The sequence below is a fragment of the Schistocerca nitens genome, chromosome 3 (genome assembly GCF_023898315.1).
Source record: "Schistocerca nitens isolate TAMUIC-IGC-003100 chromosome 3, iqSchNite1.1, whole genome shotgun sequence".
Lineage (NCBI taxonomy): Eukaryota > Metazoa > Arthropoda > Insecta > Orthoptera > Acrididae > Schistocerca > Schistocerca nitens.
In genome coordinates, this window is record NC_064616.1 from 568,108,458 (window position 1) to 568,127,221 (window position 18,764).

An 18,764-nucleotide genomic window follows, 5' to 3' on the forward strand; every position below is an offset into this window, starting at 1 on the left:
GTTTATAACGGGTGGCAGGGACAAACAATCCAGTGAAATTTTTTTAAGTGCATTATCTGAAAACTACTTTAAGCAGTTAAACAGAGAACCAACTCATGGTGATAAAATATTAGACCTTCTGGTGACAAACAGACTCGAACTATTTGAAACAGTTAACGCAGAACGTGGAATCAGCAATCATAAAGCGGTTACAGCATTGGTGATTTCAGCCGTAAATAGAAATATTAAAAAAAAGGTAGGAAGATTTTTCTGTTTAGCAAAAGTGACAAAAAGCAGATTTCAGAGTACTTGATGGCTCAACACAAAAGTTTTATCTCAAGTACAGATAGTGTTGAGGATCAGTGGACAAAGTTCAAAACCATAGTACAATATGCATTAGATGAGTATGTGCCAAGCAAGATCATAAGAGCTGGAAAAGAGCCACCGTGGTACAACAACTGAGTTAGAAAACTGCTACAGAAGCAAAGAGAACTTCATAGCAAGCATAAACATAGCCAAAGCATTGCAGACAAGCAAAAATTACACGAAGCGAAATGTAGTGTGAGGAGGGCTATGCGAGAGGCATTCAACGAATTCGAAAGTGAAGTTCTATGTACTGACCTGGAAAAAAATCCTAAGAAATTTTGGTCTTATGTCGAAGTGGTAGGTGGATCAAAACAAAATGTCCAGACACTCTGTGACCAAAATGGTGCTGAAACAGAGGATGACAGACTAAAGGCCGAAATACTAAATGTCTTTTTCCAAAGCTGTTTCACAGAGGAAGACTGCACTGTACTTCCTTCTCTACATTGTCGCACAGATGACAAAACGGTAGATATCGAAATAGATGACCGAGAGATAGAAAAACAATTAAAATCACTCAAAAGAGGAGGCCGCTGGACCTGATGGGATACCAGTTCAATTTTACACAGAGTACATGAAGGAACTTGCCCCCCTTCTTGCAGCAATGTACCATAGGTCTCTAGAGGAGCGTAGCGTTCCAAAATAATGGAAAAGGGCACAGGTCATCCCCATTTTCAAGTTCCATTATGTTCGAGTATAATGACTTTTCTGGAGGCTATAAATCTACACTGTAGGAATTAGCATGGGTTTCGTAAAAGACGATCGTGTGAAACCCAGCTCGCGCTATTCGTTCACTAGACTCAGACGGCCAAAGACACAGGTTGCGAGGTAGATGCCATGATTCTTGACTTCCACATGGCATTTGTTATAGTTCCCCACAATCGTTATATATAACACTGGAAGTTCACTGAGGCTTTTTGCAGATGATGCTGTAGTATATTGAGAGGTTGTAACAATGGAAAATTGTACTGAAAAGCAGGAGGATCTGCAAGAAATTGACGCCTGGTGCAGGGAATGGCAATTGAATCTCAATGTAGACAAGTGTAATGTGCTGCGAATACACAAAAAGAAAGATCCTCTGTAATTTAGCTACAATAGAGCAGGTCAGCATCTGGAAGCACTTAATTACATAAATTATCTGGGAGTAGACATTAGCAGTGACTTAAAATGGAATGACCATGTAAAATTAATCGTCGGTAAAGCAGATGCCAGACTGAGATTCATTGGAAGTATCCTAAGGAAATGCAATCTGAAAACAAAGAAAGTAGGTTACAGTACTCTTGTTCACCCACTGCTTGAATACTGCTCACCGGTGTGGCACCCATACCAGAGAGGGCTGATAGAAGAGATAGAGAAGATCCAATGGAGAGCAGCGCGCTTCATTACAGGAGCATTTAGTAATCACGAAAGTGTTATGGAGATGATAGATAAACTCCAGTGGAAGACTCTGCAAGAGAGACACTCAGTAGCTTGGTACGAGCTTTTGTTGAAGTTTCGAGAACATACCTTCACCGAGGAGTCAAGCAGTATATTGCTCCCTCCTAGGTATATCTCACATAGAGACCATGGGGATAAAATCAGAGAGATTAGAGCCCACACAGAGGCATACCAACAATCTTTCTTCCCATGAACAATACGAGACTGGAATAGAAGGGAGAACCGATAGAGGTACTCAAGGTACCCTCCGCCACACACCGTCAGGTGGCTTGGGGAGTATGGATGTAGATGTAGTCCCATTTATCATCCATTCCTTCTGCTAACAGTAATTCTCTGGAAAATCTCTAAATCTTCAAGCTAGCCTTACAAATGTGGAACACTAATTCACCAATCATTTCGAATCTCACTGACAGCTAAATGTAGTTGATTAGGGGAAAACTAATCCATCAGATCCCAGTTTCAAAGCAAATACCCCTAGTCCACTGGATTAGTGGAAATCCCAGACGGCACCATCTCTTGCATTACTAATGTCTCCAAGTCACATTTGTCTATCAGATCCAACTTCAAAAAAACACTAGCCTCTACTGGCTCAAAAATTGTACATTACAGTCTGTATATTATGAACAGTTGACAAAAATCACTATTGGTATGAACAGCTCTGTAACCTATGGTCTTTATGTAATGTTAATACAGCCACCTTACTGCTGTATCAATGCTTCACACCTGTAGTGTCGGCAACCACTATCACATCAGTTCTTCGAAGATACCTAACAAACAGGGGACAATTTTCCTGAAGTTAGATGGCCATGCTCTGATCATCCACAAGGTTAAGTGACGCTATAGGCCGCACGGAGCTATTCTCTTCTACAAGGCCAGCTATATCCTAGCAAGGAGTTGTATGTAAGGTAGTGGTCAATCCAGACAAGGCTCATTCACTCCAAGTGAGTTTCCTGGGCCAGGCACCATTTCTGCAAGGATTCCATCAACCAGGAATCTCACTCAAGAGCCACCCCCATGATGTTGCTCCCATTCACATCTCACCTTGTGACCCCAGGAGTGGCCTGCAGTGGACTTAGTGTTCGTGGCCTCCTTGACGAAGAAGACAGGGACACTGTCATCGTGGCAGAATTGTGGACTCATAAATTTATTCCTGTTTAGCTTTCAAACAGCTAAATGCCAGACTTAAACAATTTTGCTCCCTACGGGACTTAAATTCTGTTTGTACTTTAACACTGAGCGTCATACAGGACTCTGATTTTCATAAAGTGTGTCTTCAATGAACTTAGGCTCAGTGACAATCTAACTTACCTTCATCTACCTGTAATATTACTGTTCTGTTTCAAGAAGAGACTTATTTTATGTTTCCAATCAATGGAAAGTCCAGGGTGGATTAACAACAATACTATGAAAAGGATGGATTCCCAGCTTATAGAGGAGACACTACTATACATTTTAGCTTTCAGCTAAATATGGCCTTCTTCTGAGGTGCGCACCCCCTCCTCCGCCTCCCCCCCCCCCCCCCCACACACACACAGAAGCACAGCTCACACACATGATCACTGTTTCTGGCTGCTGTGGCTGGACGGAGTCATAACTGTGCCTCATGGACGCATCAATCTGGGGCTAAAGTTTAGATCAGGGTTAGCGGAGGTTAAAGCAATGCTTATCTACTGCTCATAGGTTGGTAACACGACAGTTTTGCATAGGCAATGGGATGATTCTTTGACATAACTAATGAGAGGCCAGAAGAGAGGCAATGTATTTCTAGCACCAAAATTGAGACCATTGTCTTGCTTCCTGTTTTTTGGTGTGTTGGTGAATTTTGAGAGAAAATTTTGTGATTATGGCAGTGAGCACTATAAAGTGGACTGACGTTGCTGCATGTCTCATGGATTAGTTGCAGAGATGTTAAAATGTATCAAATGTGGTCGTGAAATGAGAACGCAATCGGGGTCTGTGTGAGCTCAATGAGTAAGTGGATCAATGTTTTTTAATTAAATCATGGGAGAAGAGCGGTTGATCAATGTATGTTCATATTAACAAACATTATTGATGCACCTGCCTCCTCTGGTAATTTAATTAAAAATATTGATCTACCAACCTCCTCCAATGATTTAGTTAAAAAAAACATTGATTCACCCACCTTCTCCCAAGATCTAATGAAAAACATTGATTCACCTACCTCCTCCCAAAATTTAATTAAAAAACATTGATGCACTTACTCATTGTGCTCGCACAGATTGATTGCGATAGCAACACAGAGCAGAGAAATATTTCACTGCTTTTTTGAATATATCACGGGTTGCAACAACACTGTCCTTGGTTTGCAGATTCTGGCACAGTTTAAACAACAGCAACTCAAACAAGGAGCAATTAAATTTATAATCCCCATTTACAGCAATGTTTCACCCTGTCTTCCAAAGTATTACATTGCCACACACCGTCTGCTTGCTGCTCTCTCACTGGTTGCATAACACAAACAGCTGACACACCTTCACTTGTTCCCATCATACTGCACACCAAACACTGACAATATTCCTGCAAAAAATAAAAAACACATAAGTATGCCACTGGCCCAATTCTAGACTTTTACCCAATCTGGTGGTGGGGGTAAAGCAAGGCATAGGGTCGAGAGGAGGGGGGGAGGGGGGGGAGGGGGAGGGTACAGCAGGGTAGGGTGGGAGAAAGTGTAGTGCTGCTTGTGGGAGCATGTAGGGATATGGTGAGTGTAGGGAAGGGCTGTTAGGTGCATTTGGGACATTTGGGGGCTGCGGATGGGGAGTGGAAAAGGAGAGGAGGAGGGAAGGGGAAAAGGACTCGTAGGGGTGTTGGAATAGAAACCTGTGTTGTGCTGGAGGGGGGGGGGGGCAGGGAAGGGGATAGGTAAGTGACATGGACTAGCAAAGGATGAGGTCAAGGGGGTTAGGGGATTGTAGGATATATTCGCCTCAAACTTCACTAGTCCCTGTCCTCCACACCTATTTCCTTCTCTGCTCCCACTCCAGCACAACACAGCCTTTCATTCCACCACCAAATCCACTAACTAGTCCTTCTCCCCTTTTCCATCCCCTCCCCCCAAACCTCCCAACTGCACCCAGCTGCCATACCCTGTCCCTGTCCCCACAACATCCCTGCACACTTCAACAAGCAGCACTACACCTTCTCCCACCCCATCCTGTTATCTCCCCCCCCCCCCCCCCCACACTTCCACATCTCTTTACCCCTACCTCTTAGAATTGCTGTCCCATTAGGAGCAATTATGACTCAGTCTGCCCACAGTGGAAAAAGACAGTGATCATATGTGTGTGTGTGTGTGTGGGGGGGGGGGGGTGCCTTCTACTTCAGGAGAAGGATTTTGGCTGAAAGCTAAATTGTATACCAGTCTTTCCATCATGCCTGTCTGCGACTCAGAGTCTTCTCTATGTGGTGAGTATAACCCCATCCTTTGTGTAATATTGTTATTTTAGGTTTTGTTTCAATCCACATCAGAGTAGACATGCTATTAAACTTTGATAAATAAATTTGTTCAATCATTGCTAATGGGATATTTTTTCTGCCACCATCGGAGGGCATATCAGTTGGCAATGAGGTTTTGTGTTCACAGCTGGCTCACGGGTGTGCTCTGGTCCAGGTAGTCACTGCTTGCATGTGTTTTGCAGTTGACAGTATGCCCATTATAACATTGATGACAGTGTGATGGAACCAGTGGATCCATCTGCTCAGATGTTGATTCTACTCCAGCAGATAAAGCACACTCACAAATACCAGATCGAGTGCCTGGCCGCCGTCTTCCGTGTTGCCTTGGGAAATCTCCTCATGTCTCTCCAAGACTGGCTCCACGGTCAAGGGTTTCTGGTCTGAGCGTACCCTCCACCTCAACATCGTTGCGGAAGAAGCTATGGCCAATTTCCCACTGGATGCCAAACTCATTGCACGCCACACCGCAGAGGACCCGGCCCTCAGAGAGATCCTCTGCCTGGTGTGCCGCAGCTGGCCATCAAAATGGCTGCACCTAGGTGGTCATCCCTGCAGCTTTCTAGCAGCATGTTTTGACTCTTCTCCATGTTGGGCACTGGGGCTTGGTGCTCACTAAATGTCTGACCCACCACCATGTCTATTGGCGTGGCATAGACACTGCTATTACTCAAATGGTATCCTCTTGCACCATGTGCCAGAGTATGTAGGCCACCACTCAAAGCCCTGTCTTCCCTTGACCAGACTATTGTAGTCCTTGGTCGAGGCTTCATTTGGATTTCATGGGACTTTCTTGGGCCACACTTGGCTCATTGCAATAGGCACTGGCAGCGGATTCCTATATGTTTCCCTAATGTCTGTCACATCAACTAGTCAAAATTATTCAAACCCATCTCACATTTTTTTTTTCCATTAAAGGAGTTTCTGACACCATTGTCACAAACGATTGTCCCGAATTAGCATCTGCGGAATTCTCCACCTTCTGTGACAAAAATGGAATTGCCCTCATTCACACAGCATCCTTTCATCCTGCCTCAAATGGACTAATGGAACAATTTGTATATACTTTTAAAACCCAGAAGTCTAAACTCCACCATCGCCATCCTTTCTCTGGCATCCTACAGGTCAAAAGCACAGGACAGCTTGGCTCCTGCTGAGAAACTTTTTATTGGTCCCAACTTTCTATCCTTCACCCCCCCCCCCCACCCCCACCCCAGTTCATAGCCCCTTACTCGGAGGTCTAGCTGCCACCATTTTTCATTTAAGGATTCAATTATGGCCCCTGTTCTTAGTAATGGATGCCTAACACTGGTTTCCGGCCATAATTTCCAAGTAACTAGTCAGGCCCATGGCTGAGGCGACAGGATGCCAAACTGTGCCACAAAAATGGCAACGAATACCAAGCCATGGTCCTTCTCCCAACACTGAGATCCTATCACTATCTTTTGTTCCAGAGACAGAGCCACCCATTATTTCCACCCTAGACACTACCATCTCATCTCAACCAGTGTTGGTGGCTAGCTCACGGCAGAGGCCTTCGACAGTTCCACACACTTCGTCAGGACCCTCACCAATGGATGTAGACATCATCCCCCCAATTGCCCCAGCAAGTGGTGGAAGTAGAGAGGGATGCCTAACAAACAGGTGACAATTTTCTGAAATATGGACAATCATGCTCCAGCCATCCTCCAGGAGGCGACTCAAGCTCCATTATGGGTCATGGGCCACAAAGACATATTCTCTTCTGTAAGACACAATATCGAAAATAGACCCAGCTGTACCCTAGCACCAAGTGGTATTTAGGGCAAACCAGTTCGTTCTGAGTGAGTTTTTTTAGGCCAGGTGCTGATTCTGCACAGATTCCATCAATCAGAATTCTCGTTCAACAGCTGTCTTCATTATATTGCTACCATTCACATCTGACTTCATGACCTCGTAAGCTGCCAGCTGTGGACTTACGGGTTTTCACAGCCTCCTTGCCGAATAAGACGAGGACTCTGTTCTTGTGACAGACTTCTGGATCTGTAAATTTATTCCTGTTTAACTTTCAAATGGCTACACACTGGACTTAAGACAATTTTGGTCCGTTAGGGACTTAAATTTTGTTCATTCAGTTTTTCTTCTAACAATGAGCATTCTACAGGACTTTTGAGTTCTATAAAATGTGTTTAATGAAGTTAGGCTCAGTAAGAATCTAATCGGCCTTCATTCGCTGGAAGTATTATTGATCTGTTTCAAGAAATGACTTATTTTATGTTTTGTTTCAGTCAACGTCAGAGTAGACATGCTATTAATCTTGGATAAATAAACTTGTTCAATCACTGCTACCTGGATATTTATCAAGCCACCTTCGGCAGACATATCTCCTACAGGGGAAAAAATCATATTTCTGAAAATATTTGCACAGTACTTCAAACAAAAGTTATGTCATCACGTATGTCGATTTAAAAAAAGCGTATGACAGTACAGACTGTGAATCCCTATTTGAAGTGTTTGCAGAATTTGGACTAGATCAAAAGACAACAAACATCATAAAAGAAACACCCACGGAGACCAAATCCAAAGTAAAATTTATGGGAGAATTGAGCACAGAATTTGAAATAGACACAGGAGTATTACAAGGGCTGTCCCCAGTTCTCTTCAATTGTGCTCTTGAAAAAGTTGTTCAGGAATGGAGAAAAGCAGTTGCACCAGCACAAAGACTGGGACCAAAACATAAGGGGTCGACAGAAGCGTCCGATCCCACGCGTCGGCTTTGACCCGTGACGTAAGGGTGTTCTCGTGTGTGACGTCATGACGGCACGGAGTTTGGTTTGAGTGTGGCTGTCTCCAGTTCTGTTTTATCTTATTTTATTTACGTTTCTGATCTGTTCGTTCTATCTCGTGAGATTTTTTTTTTAATTTAAAAACACTTATTACTTATTTTAATTATCTGTTTCCTCCAATTTCTGTTTTAGTTTATTATATTTATCTTTCTGATCTGTTCATTCTATCCCGTGAGATTTTTTTTTAAAAGACAAAAAACACTAATCAGCTACTGAAGCATCTTTATCTTCTATGGGTTGCAGGGGTTACGACCCCTGGGGAGGTGGGTGGGTATTCATGCATGGCTGTCTTCACTTACACGTTGTAGCTACGCAAGGCGTCTAAATTTGTTTATATTTAGTTTGCCCCCCACCCAAAACACCCCATTTCCCGTGCTTGTCCCGTTAGTGTCATTAGGCTTCTTGTGGAAAGTGTGTGTGTTTGTTTTTGTTTCCGCCATATTTGTGACGTCATGGGTCAAAGCGGACAGGCGGGATTGGACGCTTCCGTATTTCCAACATAAGGGCATAGAATTAGTCTGTTTAGCATTTGCTGACGACATGGCACTGATCGCACAAGACATTACTGATGCACAGAAACAGCTGGAATTATAAGAGCAGGCAGCAAAAATAGAATTACAAATTTCATTTGAAAAAACAAAATTTATGACTGACATCAAAGATGCACCTTCCGATCTCAAAATTGGTAATAACTACATCTCTCGAGTAAAAGAATTTTAATATATAGGTGAATGGATTGCAGAAAATTGTAATGAAAAGAAATCTGTCAGATCAAGAGTCCAGAAAATGGAGACGGTGTTTCAGTTAACAATAAACGTTTACAACAAAGAGAGTCTCTCCTGGAGCTGCAAAATATGACACTACACAACAGTGATTAAACCCGAAGCTCTCTACACATCTGAGACACTAAATCTTCAACACAGAACACTAAAAGGGGAATTAAAAGTGAAAGAACTTAAAATAATGAGGAAAATCCTAGGACCAAGAACTAAAGATGGTGCGCACTATCCGAAACCCAATGCAGAAATATATAAAAATATCTCCAAAATAATGGACAAAATGCGCATGAGAACAATCCAATTCATGAGGCATTTAGAAACAATGGACTCGAACAGGTTAATGGACAAAATCCATACATTTTTAAAGAGCAAATACTACAAGACTGAACTGGTACAAACAGATGGAAAAATACCTGAGAGAATTAGGGTCTCCAAATCTGCATGACAGAAATGAAATCAGAAAAATCACAAACACACCTGGTTTTGAGGAAGAAGAGAGAAAAACTTACCAACATACGTGGTCTGCGCAATGAAAACTAGCCCATTCGTTGTGTACGAAGGAATACTGGGTGAAAAGGAAGGCCAACAAATGTTGATTTCTCGTGGTCCTAAGTGATCCATCCGCGAAGAAGAAGAAATAGAAGAAAGAAAAGAACTTCCTGAGATATTGAGGTTCCACTGATGTAACATTCGGAAATACGGAAGCGTCCGATCCCGCCCGTCTGCTTTGACCCATGACGTCACAAATATGGCGGAAACAAAAACAAACACACACACTTTCCACAAGAAGCCTAATGACACTAACGGGACAGCCGCGGGAAATGGGGTGTTTTGGGTGGGGGGCAAACTAAATATAAACAAATTTAGACGCCTTGCGTAGCTACAACGTGTAAGTGAAGACAGCCATGCATGAATACCCACCCACCTCCCCAGGGATCGTAACCCCTGCAACCCATAGAAGATAAAGATGCTTCAGTAGCTGATTAGTGTTTTTTGTCTTTAAAAAAAAAACTCACGGGATAGAACGAACAGATCAGAAATATATATATAATAAACTAAAACAGAAATTGGAGGAAACAGATAATTAAAATAAGTAATAAGTGTTTTTAAATTTTAAAAAAATCTCACGAGATAGAACGAACAGATCAGAAAAGTAAATAAAATAAGATAAAACAGAACTGGAAACAGCCACACTCAAACCATACTCCGCGCCGTCATGACGTCACACACGACAACACCCTTACATCACGGGTCGAAGCCGACGCGTGGGATCAGACGCTTCTGTCGACCCTAACATTCTATTACTTCTTCATTACGCACAAAAAAATTGATTCCCTCCACATTAATTTTCAGTATGCAAAAAAGGTTTTCTTTCAAATCAATAATCAATTCTTGTCATCATCTGAGAAACATAGGCTACCAATAAATCAAACAACAGCCATGTTCAACATCAAATGAAACACTTGTGAAAATATTAATCTCCCAACAGAGAGCAATAATTCTAATCTCTTGTACTTCTTAACTTGCACATTTTGCTTAAAAAAAATAAGTACATATAAGCACAGAACTGAAAGCAACTAGTAGTTACAGCATTATTTGTATAGTTGGCTTATAATTATTAAATTTTATATTTGCATCAATAACTGTACTATAATTACTTACACCGCAACTCCAAGAGGCCACTGATAAAACTGGACATTATCGATCAGTGGTGAATCATACACCAGAAAGGCAACATCAATTCTTCCTCCTCTGGACTTCATATATGGAAGGAGCCAATCGTTACTACAACCTTCATCTCCTAATAACACAACTGCAATGTGGGTCAGTTTTTTGTAAAGAGGAACATAATCTAACCACTGCTTTGCAACATTAATTTTCTCTTCTGAGCGACCATTTAACACTAGCACAAGTTTTTCCACATCACTAGGCACTGTAGTTTGTATAACACCTGGTCCATATCGATATGTAAAGTTGATGCCATGCAGTATTTTGAAACCTGTCTCAACTAAACCACCTTCTCCATTTTCAACTTTTCCATCCAAAATATGATGCCACAGATATTTCGCTATAGCAGCTTTTCCCCAAATTTCCACATTACTTCTTTTATCTGTTGTTTCACTGTTCAAACTGATTTTCAAGTACTCTGTTTTGGAGATATGAGTATTCATGCCAGGATAATGCAATTGGGAAATGCCATCACTTTCTGAAAAATGAACATCATACTTTAAAACAGTATTATTATTATTATTATTATTATCATCAGTAGTAGTGACTATAGTGACCAAAAATCTAAAAGCAGTACTTATTAAAGCAAAAGTGTACAAAATCATCACTGAATTACTACCATCTTGCCAAGCTGTAATTCCAACCACTAGATACCATATGTCCACGGAAAATAAAAATAAACATGTCCATTTTGCTTGACTACAGATAGTTATATTACACTGCACAGGAGCCATATTAATATACACAAAGCTTAAAATGTGGAGTCTGGATTATCAGTAAGCAGATTTGTGTGCTCTTAGTAGTTATACAGGACCATATGGAGGGTAAGATTAATTTCTTATCTTTCAGTTTCTAACCCCTCATAAGCGGTGCAATGAGCAAATATCGGATACATATCCACTTGTTATGAACAATTTCATATTACCCACTTTGCTGTCAACAAATGGGTCAAATCATCTGAGATTTTGACCAGAGTGTGATCACAGTTCAAGAGTGTTGTTTAGTCAAGATATTATGTATTTGATTGGTCCAAAAAATGTACCAGTAATCATGTTGCTTCAGGAAATGAACATGCAGAATTTAAATGATAGGCTTGCATAATTGTTGTGAGTACTTGGGCCAATCTTTATGCATGTTTTGGGCACTGTCATATGTCTGGAAGATTGATTCTTTATATCCTCAGAAAGAAAAACAGGAAATACATATGATAGCAGTTGCCATTTATTTTGTAGCAACATGAGATGTTTTTGTTAATAAAATTGCAACCTGCTCCATGACATGTCACCCTCACTGCAACCCAGGGAACAAGAGGACACATGCAGAATAAAGGGTAAGTAGGATAGAAATCAAAATCCAAACTCAACTGTCAGCAAGCAAAGATTTTGCAACTCTGTACCGGGTTTCAGAAACTGCGCTGTTCAGAACTTCCTTCTTGACAGAAATACGATAACTGCAGTATACTACTCCATGTTGCTGGGTGACGTGAATAACGCTCAGCAAAATAAATAATGGTGGCGACACATTCACAAACCTTTGATTTTTTGTAACAATGGAAAGCCACATACTGCAGTCAAAACTCAGTTTATCACCATCTTTACAATTTCCTAGCACACCAGAAGTGTGTGCTGGGCAGGAGCTCAAATCAGGCTGCCTGTCATGTTCATGATCATGTTACTCACTGAGTTATCATCACGACTCATCTTCAGAGCTTAAATTCTAACAGTACTTCTCTCCCAGTTTCCAAATATCACTGAAGTGTAAGTTGCTGAACTACTATTCACAGAAGAAGCAGTATCACAAAGAACAGGCTTAGCTACAGCCTGTGTGTCATTTCCAAAATAAATATTTCACTCTAAAGTAGAATGTGTGCTGTTTTGCAACTGGACTATTGGAGTTCCCATTCTCCTCACATATGTATCTGGCAGAAGACATGCATTTATCTTCAAGAAAAATATGTAGCCAATTACTGGGAAGTTGCTACAATAGTGCAAATCATTATACTCTTGCCACAATGCAATGTCTCCAACAACAGGGGTCCAGAGAACAACTACAAAGAAAAGTTCATTTTCTGCACTAAGAAGAGTTCAACGGAAGTGTCCACCCATCTGTTTTAATCCGGGATGTAATAATGTTGTGGAGTGACATTACTATGGCACTGTTTTTGAGTTGGTTGTGTTTGTAGATGTGATGTTGTTGTATTTGATGGTGTCCTCTCGCAGTGGATGTGGACGTGCTGAGTATAACAGGTGGTATTGGGTTCACTTCAGTTTTGGTTGTCATTGTGCTAATGCAGTTCATAGTTTAGGTAGTTGGTGCAGTAATGTGGGTTATGGAAGTGTATCCAGTGAGTTACTAAGGTTTTTTTCTGTTTATGTGTTTGGCATGATTGTTAGGTCTGATTAGAAATCTAATCTTCTTTTTAGTTAGGTATGGATGACAGTGAAGTTCATGAGTGGCGGTTTCAGGAAGGGTGTTCTCTCTCTCTCTCTCTCTCTCTTTTTTTTTTTTTTTTTTGGGGGGGGGGGGGGCAGGGGGGTTGGGGCACGTGCGTAGAGCTGGTACTGCCGGAGGCTTCTGTCAGTAATTTTTGGTTTGGCTTTATTCTAAAGTAATTGTGATATGGGATATTTGGGTTGCTGGGGTTTTGGTTCCACTTTTTGGAGTTGTGGGTGTTGGTTTTTTATATCGACAGCTGCAATTGAGGTCAAGGGAAATGTCTAATTCCACCTTTCAGAGATGTAAGTATTGGTTTTTTGGTATCAATAGCTATAGATCAAGGGAGATGTACAATTCCTGTGGTTTTGTTGGTGTAGCGGAATGTTGTTATTTAAATTTTTTTATATTATTTGTTTTAGGATGTTGCAGTGTATTTTTGTTATTGTTATGATTTTAGCTTGTCCCTGCCCTTAACCCCCAATTTTCCTCAGTTGTCCCATTAGTTTCATTTTATTTTTGTAGTGAAACATTACTGTGTCATTTTTATTTTTGTTCATGTTTGTTGGTGTGTGTATGTAGTGAAATCATTGTCACCATATTATATTCACTGGAACTAGCTGTTTCCATCACATTGATGACATCATGGGTCAGAGCAGACTGGTGGAATCGGGCACTTCTGTAATGCCCTAAAAAGTGTGCTGTACCCTGTACTTAGAAAACATACATCCTCTGGTTGTATGAAGTTCTCAGTTAGTCAACTTGTGGGACATTGGCTCTATGACCACTCAATTGTTCAATGGCGGAGATTGCTTAACAAATTCAAACACTGTTCAAGAGAAACATGAGCACGAAATTAGATACAGAAAAGTGTAGTGTTAAACGGAGTACTGATAGAGAAAGCAATTACTTGCATTTGCTGCTGGTGTGGAATAAGACACATTTTCCTGTTAGATACCTCAATTCTCCTCAGTCTTAAATCCATGGCAACCTAGCATTGGATAAATTCATGTGCAGTATCGTTGCATTTGTTCCGCTACAAGGATGGCAACAAAAAGGAAAAGATTTATTCCATATTGCAGTATTCCTATCTACCATTATAGTCAGAATCATCTGATTTGCTGCTTTTATTTTGGTCATACCCTATAGCTTTGTCCTAGATTACGATAGCACCTATATTGATACTGAGAGTAAGGGCATATTCCTTTCATGCAGAAGTTTTTCTCTGATTATTAACACTTACAACTTGATTACATCATTATCTATTCTCAATGCTTTCAGTGTGACAGTAGGGGTGTTCGTGTCCACACACAAGCATAAGAGTTCATGTTTATTTCTAGAATTTTAACTGAGCAAATGTAGTAACACTAATTCACCAAAATGCAGAAGTGTTCAGTTTCCAACAGGCACACACAAAGATAAAGACTTTGCTTATTGACGACTCAATTCTTTGCATCAAACTATGTATAACACGGCCTGCCTGCTTGATGTGTAACGAAAGTGTAAATAATGCACGTCATTTGCAAACAGTCTGCTTTATTTTCACAACTAACAAACTGTAAAGGTATCCTAATCTAGAATTTTCACTTTGTCATTTACAATTACATGTCTAGAGTCTTGAAATATCTCTCTCAATTTTTCTGTTCTCGTCTAAAGAGTTACGCTCACTATTTGGCATTAACGCATGATTTTCCAATGGTATTATTAATCCTACCTACATATCTACTAATTTTCATCACAAATGATATTAAGGATGTTAAGATGCAGAGGCAGTACGAGATGAACGGTATGTCAGGAATATGGCATGTTCTGAGGCTCAAAGGAAAACTGTACAACCTTGAACCATTAACATCATGCATCAGGTTGAACAAGGATACCCTTCCTCAATCCGTATTACCAGTTCCTCTGTCCATGACGTACCCGTTGATCAATAACACTTCACAAGATTGATATAAACAAACTTTCACGTTACAAGAGCGGATGAAACTAAATTATTATCTAACTCCAGTTGTGTGAAGAAACGCAACTTAAATGAAAAACTGGTACATAGCCAGCACAGAAAACACATTCTCTTTGTTGTCCAGGAACACAGATGTGAGATAGTGAGAAACAAAGTCAGAAAAATACAGTAATGTACCTTTGTCACCAACCACACAGTATAGTTTGTACACAGCTATCAGGGTGACAACCACATAAACAACACACGAAGAAACCATTAAATATCGGCAAAATCGTTTCATTTCTTACTATGCCGTCAGTTACTAATAGTTTCATTTTTCTCTTTATATGGATCAGATTTGTTTTCAATCAAAGCGCGAAAAACAAAAACAACCACAGATGACAATGCATGCTGTTGACAACTTACACCACAGATATTGATCTATGGTCGAATGTTGCTTACGAAGCTACTAGTACGATTAACGTCGATTCACACTTGACGGATAGGAACGGAAAATCAAATGGTGGAATTCACATACGCTGTCAACGGAACAGAACGGGACGTCGAAGTCAACTTTACTTAGGAAGAAGGTTCTTGCATGAACGCCGGTGGGCCGACTGTGTCGTCTGCTAACGTAGGAGTTAAACACAATTCACACTGACCGTCACATTACGTCAAAACATTCCACTGTACAATTTAAATGCCAGCATTCACACAAGCCACCAACGGACCATCACCTCACCTCACGTCACAGTTCCTTGGAAAGGAAGTTTTGATGGCCTCATCGTCTCCTGATATCGAAAGCTAACTTACTTTCGCCCCGCTCACTCGTTTTAAAATAATTGATTTCATGCTTTTGTATCTTCTTAATGTTTACTTTTTTATATATTTTTTCTACTCAATCTTCTTCCACAACAATCGAGGTCAGATATCTGAAAGCGAACAATTATTTAGGTTTAACAGTAACAGGACAGATCTGACGGCCACACTGAACATAAATAAGAACACAAGTTGATGAAGCAATTTTCATTAAATAAAGGGAAAAAGTCAGATCTAATGCAGGAGAAAAATTCAGTGTGTGTGTGTGTGTGTGTGTGTGTGTGTGTGTGTGTGTGTGTGTGTTTTATCCAAAATTCATCTATTGAGTAGAAGCAGTTGTCATTCAGAAATTGTTTTAATTAGTTTTTAATTGTTGGTTGGCTACCTGTCAAACTTTTAATGCTATTTGGCAAATGACCAAAGATTTTTGTGGCAGCCTAATTTACCCACTTCTGTACCAAAGACAGATTTAATGCAAAATAGTGAAGATTATCCTTTCTTCCAGTGTTATAGCTATGCACTTTCCTATTATTTTTGAATTGGGGTGGGTTATTAATAACAAATTTCATAAGTGAATATATTTATTGTGGAAGTATTGTGAATACCCCAAGTTACTAAAATAAATGTGTGCAAGGTGATCTTGGGTGGGCTCATGCTATTATTCTGATTACATCCTTTCATGCAATGAATACTTTTTCTCTCAGTGAGGAATTACCCCAAAACATGATGCCATATGAAAGCAGAGAATGAAAATAGGCATAGTAGGCTAATTTAGTGATATTTTTATCAACAAAATTTGCAATAAACTTAATAGCATCAGTAGTTGAACCTAACCATTTCAACATATCATCAATGTGTTTCTTCTAGTTCAATTTCTCATTGCCACACTGTATGAGGTGCCATGTCAAGGATTGCGCAGCCTTTGCCACCAGAGGTTCGAGTCCTCCCTTGGGCATGGGTATGTGTGTTGTTCTTAGCATATGTAAGATTAAGTTAGTTTAATTAGTGTTTAAGTCTAGTGACCGATGACCTCAGCATCTTGGTCCCCTGGTCGCTTAGGAATTCACACACACTTGAGAATTTTTGAATTTCTCATCAATGCACACACCAAGAAATTTTCAGTATTCTGGCTTACCAACAGACTTCTGTTTGAAGTCTATATTTATCAATGGTGTTTGCTGTTTACTGTATAGAACTGAATATTCTGTGTTTTATCCAAATTTAGTGAGAGTCTATTTGGAGAGAACCACTTTACAATTTTCTGAAAGACTTATTTACAATTTCCTCAGCTAATTCTTGTTTATTAGTTGTGATTACTACACTTGTATCATCAGCAAAAAGGACCAGCTTTGCATCTTCATGAATATAGAGTGGCAAGTCATTAATACACATTAAGAACAATAAGGGACCCAGGACTGAAACCTGTGGGACAGCATTGTTGATACCTCCCCAGTTAGAGGACTCTGCTGGTTTTTGCAGACCATCTGTTAAATATGAATTAAACCATTTCTGCATTGTCCCACACTTACAACAATACTTAAGCTAATCTAGACGAATTACGTGATTCACACAGTGAAAAGCCTTTGAGAGATAACAGAACATCCCAATGGGTGATGCTCAGTTTTTCAGAGCATTTAATATTTGATCAGCAAGTGCATATAGCATTTCCTTTTGAGAAGCTTTTCTGAAAACCATATTGACATTGTGTTAGTACTTCATTTTTAAAAATACACTATGTAATTAAAAGTATCCGGACACCACCACAAACGTATGCTTTTCATATTAGGTGCACTGTGCTGACACCTACTGCCTGGTACTCCATTATCAGCGAGCTCAGTAGTCATTAGACATCGTGAAAGAGCAGAATGGGGGGCTCCCCAGAACTCACAAACTTTGAAGGGTGTCAGGTGATTGGGTGTCACTTGTGTCATACGTCTGTACGTGAGATTTACACAGTCCTAAACATCCCTAGGTCCACTGTTTCCGATGTGATAGTAAAGTGGAAACGTGAAGGGACATGTACAGAACAAAAGCATACAGGCCGACCTCGTCTGTTGACTGACAGAGACCGCCAACAGTTGGAGAGGGTCGTAATGCGAAATAGGCTGACATATATCCAGACCATCACATAGGAATTCCAAACTGTGTCAGGATTCACTGCAAGTACTATGAGAGTTAGGCAGGAGGTGAGCAAACTTGGATTTCATGGCCGAGCGGCTGCTCGTAAGTATTGCATTGGAAATGCCATCAATTCCTTGTTAACTTTTACTTTTGAGTGATTTTATTATTTCCCTAATTTCAGTAGCATAGGTGGGTTGAATTTCAATTTTATCAAGTTGCATGGGTATCTTACATTTACACCCTTGCATCTTCTAATGAATATATTGATCGCATTTTCTCTATGTCACTTAAAAATGATTATTAAATATATTTTCTACTTCTGACTTCTTGTTAAATTACTTTTTATTGAGTTGGGTAGAAATACAGTCTTCCTATGCTCTCAGTTGCCCTGTTTCTCTTTTAACAATATTCCAAATTGTTTTAATTTTGTTATCAGAGGTGCTAATCTTGGCCATAGCACACATACTTCTGGACTTTTTAATAACTTTTCTTAATACAGTACAGTAGTTTTTATAATGTTCAAGTGTTTCTGGATCATAACTCCTTCTAGCTATAAGATTCATTTCGCTCTTCTGATTACAAGATATTTTTATCCCATTAGTGAGCTATGGCTTTTAAAATGGTTTATTACAGTTATGTTTCACTCATTTTTTAGGTAAACTGTTTTCAAATATACTCACAAAGATATCATGAAATAGGATAATATTTAAATTAGCATCAGGTCCCCTGTACACCTCATCCCAGTCTAACTGTTGCAAGCTTTCCCTAAAATTTGCAACTGTTTTTTCGTTAATTGAATGCACTATTTTGGAGGACTGTTTTGTATTACTGTATGGAGCTATGTCATATAGTGTAACTAGCTGTATA

General features: G+C 40.1%; 1 protein-coding gene across 3 annotated transcripts in view; it reads right to left on the reverse strand.

Annotated features, from left to right (window-relative positions):
- LOC126248474 (ribitol-5-phosphate xylosyltransferase 1-like) overlaps positions 1–15,372 on the reverse strand; it is a 45,576-nt gene extending 30,204 nt beyond the window's left edge. The window contains exons 1-3 of one of the 3 annotated variants that reach the window (XM_049949486.1): positions 15,156–15,372; positions 10,520–11,063; positions 9,367–9,465 (exon numbers count right to left, since the gene is read on the reverse strand). In XM_049949486.1, coding sequence (XP_049805443.1) covers positions 9,367–9,465; positions 10,520–11,063; positions 15,156–15,258 — 746 coding nt within the window. In that variant the 5' untranslated portion in view covers positions 15,259–15,372. The remainder of the gene's footprint in view (positions 1–9,366; positions 9,466–10,519; positions 11,064–15,155) is intronic. The other 2 variants (XM_049949488.1, XM_049949487.1) reach the window with 2 other exon arrangements.
- Between the last annotated feature and the right edge of the window lie 3,392 nt (positions 15,373–18,764).